This window comes from Patiria miniata, unplaced genomic scaffold, assembly GCF_015706575.1.
Source record: "Patiria miniata isolate m_02_andy unplaced genomic scaffold, ASM1570657v1 HiC_scaffold_1, whole genome shotgun sequence".
Classification (NCBI taxonomy): Eukaryota; Metazoa; Echinodermata; class Asteroidea; order Valvatida; family Asterinidae; genus Patiria; species Patiria miniata.
In genome coordinates, this window is record NW_024037047.1 from 18,558,568 (window position 1) to 18,566,022 (window position 7,455).

The following is a 7,455-nucleotide window of genomic DNA, read 5'->3' on the forward strand; positions in this document are numbered from 1 at the left end:
GTGATGCGTTTTACGCATGCGTGTTGTTACCTGATGACTGGATCGGAGCGGAGTCCAGGAGTAGAACCTTCAAATTAAGATGCGGCAGGCGCGGTTCTACGGGGGGGGGGGGGGGGGGGCTGGCGGGGGGGCTGTATCCCCCCCCCCACATTTTTTGTCTAGCCCCCCAAAAATAAATTCCGTAAAAAAAAATTGCATTAGCAAAAAGAAGGATTGTAATGTACATGCGAACGGTCTCCCCCTAAAGAAGAAATAGCCGTGGCAAGGGTGCATTAGTTAATATAGTGTGAATGATTTTAGGATTTTATAGGCGCTCTCCATTGAAAATATAGATAATAGTGTCTGGAAAAAATAACCGGTAGAACGCCTCCCTGAAAAAAATCTGGATCCACCGTGCTAGCCCCCCAAAAATATTGGTTCTAGAACCGCGCCTGGTGTCATCTTGTTGATCCTCTGGTGCATCGGACTGATTTTGTGCTTGGGGCGCCCCCTTCAGCTGAAAATGACAATTCATTAACATCATGAATTCCAGACATCACGTTTAGGTTCATGTGATCATTTGCTTTTCTAGTTTTCGTTTGAAGCAACAATGCTGCTCAAATTATCCGATAATACATAATTTTTGATGATACACTTCGCTGTAGCAAGTTCAATCGCCAGAACGTTTAAAACTACGAGCAAAACAAAATTATTTACAAGAACAATTCCACCGCCAGAATTATGAGGTCCTCACAGGAATCCAGTCCCAATAGTGTGCGGTTCATGGTTAAAACTTCTGGTGAATATCTGAAGTAGTCACTAGTTGATTTTGTACGAACCGTGAAGATGAACAGGTATATACAGGCTTTACTTATACCATAAAAAAGACAATGTATGAACAGAATGTCATAGTTTTGTAAAGTTCCATTTTTGTTTATTTAGGGCCTATTTTTTTTGGGGGGGGGATCTGGTTGAAAACTGTACCTACATGCAAGATGTATATCAAGGTTATCATATTTCCGAAGAAAATCATTTCACTCTATTCTACTGAAACTAGACAAGACTTTAGTAGAGTGACATTAATTATCTAATGGATCGAGTTTTTGCTCGAGTTTCGACCGGATTGATTCTGTTTGAAATCGTTTCAAACTAAAATTATAGTGTTTTAAATTTTTTGGCTGCTTGAGGTCAATCTCGAGAAACACGAGAGATAATTTGACAAACAACATAACTTCCAAATTACCTCTTCAATTTCCGCCTGGAAAGGAGACCGCAAAAGTTCCTCGAAAACGTTCAACGCCGAGTCAGCAGTGCTGTTGATCAGTTTCTGTTCTCTCTCAGCTGGCTCGCTCACCGATCGGTGCGCATCTTGAATACGGTCATTCTTCAGCTTAAAAAAAGAAGAGAGAAACAGCAAGTCTGCGTAAACCAGCTCGTAACCAGTGGAGGGGTACACCAACTATTCTATAGATCTGTGGACCGACCCACCCCGAAGTCGAAATGGGTCTAATTTTAAAGCCGTTCTTTCTGTTATCTTAATAACTTTCTGCTTTTTTTTTCATTACAAATTCTTTCATCATGTGCTCTTACAACTTCTAACTAAAGTACAGTTTTTAAAAAATGCCAATTTTTTAGTTAAAAAAAACAAGAGCCACCGCTCAGAAGGCTAGCTATGGGCTGACTGATCCACTCTGTAGCTCTGACAATGTCTTGGACGATTCTCGCTCGTAAAACATTAAAATCTCTCATAAAATGCACCAATGCTGGTTGGTACATCAGAACACTTACATCATCGAATGCCTTCCTCTGCGAATCATTCCAGCGAGGGAAGACAGGGCATCTTTTCAGAAGCTCCAAGATGGCATCGGGGTCTAGATACTCAGCCAAGTTGGCGCACTTATTGAAATCATCCAAGAAGGCGAGACAGAGGTATCCCTTTGGTCCATCGAGACCGTCCACCACCTCGGGATGTTTATCTTTCATCGTTGAGCTCACATTTTTTTCAAAATATAAGCCTTTGCTACGGCCTTGTTTCCAATCCCCTTTAATATTCACATTGATGAGCTCAATCCAACGGGCCTGTCGATCGGCACCACCTGCAGCATTGTTTTCCATTTTTTCTTTCAATGTTTTGTGGAGATCTATCAGCTTCTGATCCATTTCGAAGTACTTAATCAGTGCTTTAGAAGTGGACTTCAGCATTTTACGAGCTCCATCCGGCAAAGGGTTGTCCTGTGCCGTTTTGGCAGCCTATGGAAAATGAGACACACAGGCAATTTGGGTGAAATCTCTTATTGTACTATATATACCTACATAATGTACACCATGTACTGCTATACAATTTCAAACTGAAATACACTTTAAAGAGAGAATTCGAATGGGTACTGTACCTGATTTTTGTTGTATTCAACGTTCCTTTGTATTTCTTTTGCGATGGTGTCAAATGCTTTCAGATCACCTGTCCTCGAGATTCCCTCTATTTCGTTGTATACTCCAAGGGAAGAAGGAAAAATTGACGTGTTGCAATACTTCACCGGGACAACCATGGGCCGTTTTTCTTTCTCGATTTTCACCATAAGTGTCATTTCAGTTTCATAGTCATTCATGCCATTGTCGACGAAGGCATCGGTGACAATCAAGACGACGGTCCAGGAGTTTAGTATGAGCGATGTGCGAGATTTCAGCTTGCTTTGGCCGGCTATGAGTTCTCCATACGATTGGACCTTCATGTTCAGTTTCTCAAGTTCGCTTCTGATGCCATTGGCTTTGTCTTCATCAGCCTCATTGTAAAACAAACACACGTCGTTTTCTTTGCTGCCAGGCATGATTACTTCCGCGTGTGGTTCTGCTGTAATTCGCACGGGCAATTATAATGAACTCATACGGCGAATGATGATGAGCTTCACGACGAAAATCTAGATTGTAATGCCTTCTCACATCGGTATCTTCAGATATGCCACCTGTGATTCTTCACGAAACACGAACAGGATATACGGTCACGCATTAATACCATACCATCAGTTGCATGTCGGGCATAAATAGGTGCGAACATGCGCAATTCAAAGTTCAAAGTTAAACGGTGCCGTGTCGGAAAGGGCTGCGGTGTTTTATTGCAGCACACATCGTCAATGGATCATGATTATTCAGCTAGACGATATTTATTCATAAGAAAATAACAATGACGTCACACCATTGCTATCATAGTCAGTTATGCATGTCTGCATGTAGGCCTACATTAAAGCATTTCAAAGAACGGCTTTCGTCGAGCTGCCACAGTGGCCTATAGTGGACAGTGGAATGAACTATATGGATCGCAAGATCTATGTTCGTGTCATGTGCCTATATGTGCATATTCATTGAATATTTTTGTCCGTTGGAAAATAAGTTTAATTAAAGGAAAACACTAAGAGAAATGTCTTCCATGACCCAGTTGGATAAATATTCATGTAGGGGTGCGTGATGTGATTGGATAAAATACGACGTATGCTACCGAGAAAAAAAAATACGTAAACGTCTTCTGGAACTATACGGCTACGTACGTACGTCTACTGCCAGCCTGTGGCATCTACATTTTAATAAAGAACATAATATAGGTTTTCCCGGCTATTTAAAAAGATTTTTCATTCAATTTCACAAACTCTATCATTCAATTTCGGCCACGAAAAAAATCACACGTTTTTAAGACAGTCAATTTAGTCATTCCCAATTCAATTTCAAAGCATGTCATCCTCTTTAGTCACCGGGTCGAGAATATTCGTCATTACAGATCAAATTCGTCTAAGCTGTTGCCGAACGGCAGCATTCAGTGATAGAATTCGTCTTTATATCAATCACTTAGATTGATTTGATTGCTGAATATAACAGGGTTTGGCGTAGACGAGATGAATGTGAATTAATACGCCGGGACAAAAACGTGTGCTTATTTGTTTGAATCTGCTAGAACTGAATTTGAAATTGTCTGACAGAAGACGATATTAAACATTGGAAGAGTACTAAATCGATGTTGATGGACAAATTTGAATATTAAACAAAGTGATTTTGAATGATTTACGTTTGAAAATAGCCGGGAAAACCTATTGTTGTTTTTAAGAGGAAAAAATTACGATGGGAAGGGCTTGCGAAACAAGAATTCATGGCGGGTTCATGCTATGCGCCAGTTTTTTTTTTGTATATTCACAAACGTGATCAACAAACAAGACATGTTCGTCGTCGACATCATTATTCGTAGACAATTCAATTTGGTTTGTCAGTGAATTTCGTTGAACTTTGCCTTTCCCGCCATGTAAAGAAATCAATAACTAATCTCATACAAAATGGAATGATTAATAAGGGAATAAATGTGTGCTCGAGGGGTTTTTGTCACTCGTTTAATACCGCTTAGGCCAAAAATAAAAGTCTCCGGTTTCTGGTATGGAGCTTGCCCCAAAAGTGGTGCGGCGACGCGGCTTTTTTTTTTTTTTTACCTTTTTTTTTTTTTTTTTGGCTTCAAATGTCGGCTGATGACTGCAAATGGTGCCCGACTAAACTTAGTGCAAATATATGGGAGTCCAGAGAGGCCACATAAATCTTATTCTCGATCATAATCCCATCTAAAAACACGTTAAAATTGTGCAGCAGCAGAATTCCAGTCAAACCAGTGAGTTTGGCGGTCTTGAAACATCATTTTGTATTGAAAAAAAAAAATTCATTTTGCCGACGCGCATGGCTACGGCGACGCGCGCGCATACCAGAAACCGGAGACTTTTTTTTTGGCCTTATAGTCTGGGTGCTGATAATTACCCGAGCCGTAGGCGAGGGTAATTATCAGCACCAAGAACCTAAGCGGTATTAAACAGAGTGATAAATACCGACCGAGCACATATTTATTCCCATTCATAAATACCTTATCCGTAAAAAAATATCAAATAATTCGTTCAAAAAATCCCTGGCGAGTAAGATGTAAACAACCCATTTATGGAGATTGACGCGCGCGTAGCATGTTCTGCGCGATGTCACGCAGAACGCACCTGGGGCGTTGCGTTTTGAATTTAGAACTACTAGTGCAGGGCCAGTCGAAAATGTGCGTGTTCGGAAGGGGCAGTTGAGAACTGCAGCTCGTGCAAATAACGCACATTATTCAATGGTGTGAACGCACACTCGCAAGTTAAACGCACAAAATGTCGTCACCCCCGGCACTGATATTTACCCCTACTGGACAATATGGTATCGCCCTTCAACTGTTGGGCGTAGTTGTAGGGCGATACCATATTCTATTCGAGTTGCTCAGTCGACCGCCTACATACAGTACAGTGATGGTTGCTCAGTTGACTACAAAATGCATGTGCCCGTACATGCCACTCACGTATTTTATGTAAGTACGAAGACATGGTGTGCAGTGCTATCCTATCGCCCTACAATGTGCCCGTCCGTTTTGCATTGTTTGCGTCATATTGAGCACGCGCGCTCTTGCTTTTACATGACGTAAACAATTGAAAAGAACATCATTGCGCGGAGTTCTAGGCTATATTCTGGCGCGTTTGCCTCAGACAAAAATTCTGTCTCGCTTGTAGTGTTGCGCATGCCTACGTGAGGATTGTGAACGTTCAACCAATGAAACGGTAAGAGGCACTGGATTTTAGGAGTCCACATTTTATTGTGACACTGGAAAAGTGTTTAAGACCGCTAGCCATGTCTTTATCATCCGTTTAGGACCGGCACGTGACGGGCTCTCGACCAATAGGAATAGCTAAACTGTCCGAGGTATTTATGAATGACTATTAATAAATACCCTGGAGAGTTGATGGTTTCTGATTGGTCGAGACTCGATCACTTGGCCGGGCATTAACGGCGATAATGGACCGGCTTCAAAGAGCAAGCGAATAAATGGCCCCTGAACCAGCATTGATCCAGCCCCGTTCAGCCCCATGCAAGTCAATGATTGGTCAAAATATAGTAACAGTCCTGCGGTAGCTTGTAACAATAGAACACTGCACATGCGCTCAACCCCCATCGCGTGAGACTGACGCGCGCGTACGCAACGCAGTTGCTAGGGATGCGTGCGTACGCGCACGTAAGGAAGTTTTGAAACGACATCGTACAGCAGTGCAGTATATACTGAGGATGTTTACGACGAAAGCGTAGATCTACGATTTATTTTCTTTGAACACTTCACCCACCGACATATTTACCTTTCCTGAACCAAGCATCTTTGTAATTCCGGACACAAGGAATGTGTAAACGAGATTTCAGCTTCCTCCATCAGGTAAAGATATGAAAACAGTGTTGTAATTTGTTTCGCTATGGCAGCAGTTTCTGTTGAGTTTACGTCGTTATAGCTGTTAAGCTTAAATATGGCCCATGAACATGAACACAAAAAGTCTGGAAATATCGCCGAAAGAAAGTCACAAAATTGGAGCATTTTAACTGTTTATTTCGTTAAAAAGGTATTTATTAATGGGAATAACAGTGTGAGGATCCGGTCTTCACTGCGTGATAATGACCGGGTGTGGGGGTGACCGCTGTTAATGGACTTCGTCTCGGTCCATTAACAGCGGTCACCCCACACCCGGTCATTATCACGCAGTGAAGACCGGCTCCTCACACTGTTATTCCCTTAGTAAAACAGAAATTGAAAAACACAAGTCGAGGGGAAACTCGAAATAGCACGAAGAATGCATTTAGTTAAAGTGATCATCCGCTTTCCGCATTTCCGTGAATTATCAGGGAAATTCCAACTGAGACGACTTTCCAATAAAATAATCGAAATCTGAATCGACGAAGTAGGGACTGGAGACTACTAGCACACTGGCTATAGAAGGTGCGAGTCCATGCCATTGTACTGCTGTTTCGTCAGATGTGCGCGCAGGATCATTGTGGGGATATGAAGGACACACGGGTCCTCCACCCCAAGTTCATCAACATTAATTCATATTATAACCAAATTATGTAGCCCCTATCAATTATTGAAGTATTGAATGGGATGTGGGTGTGGAGTTGGCGTATGCGCTAAATCAACCGAACACAATGATGACGTCACAAGTCACATTTGCCCTATACCAAAGGAACTTGGGCCGGATTTTGTGAACTTGGGAAATTTATTCACGAAGTATACCCCAATCAAAATGTCGGGTCTTCGGTCATTCGCCCGTTGTTGCATCATAAACGTATGGACAGGAAAAAAACTAGACAAAGCAACAAAGGCTGTGGCCACGCGCTCTGTATTATGCTACGCGATACATACAAGCCCGGCTGTTGTTTTATTACAAAACACTGCATTCGAATTGACCAATCAAATACTTAGTCCTGATTTGGGAATGAAATGACGTCACGATTTAGTAAAGTCGACTCCGATTGGCTGAGGCGCGAGATCGCATAAATTTGCGTGTTTGATATATCAGACGTTAGGCAGGGGACTGGGCTCTGTGGATAACGGGTGATACTCAGACTACCAGAAGTGATGGTTAGTTAAGGAATATTTTGGAAGCATTCTTGTTTGAA

General features: G+C 42.0%; 1 protein-coding gene across 1 annotated transcript; it reads right to left on the reverse strand.

Annotated features, from left to right (window-relative positions):
- Positions 1 to 304: 304 nt before the first annotated feature.
- LOC119731300 lies at positions 305 to 3,073 on the reverse strand. The gene is made up of 4 exons (XM_038204449.1): positions 2,370 to 3,073; positions 1,768 to 2,229; positions 1,223 to 1,369; positions 305 to 496 (listed from the first exon to the last, which is right to left on the reverse strand). Exons 1-4 carry the CDS (start codon positions 2,802 to 2,804, stop codon positions 305 to 307), a joined length of 1,236 nt encoding a protein of 411 aa, XP_038060377.1. The 5' UTR covers positions 2,805 to 3,073.
- Between the last annotated feature and the right edge of the window lie 4,382 nt (positions 3,074 to 7,455).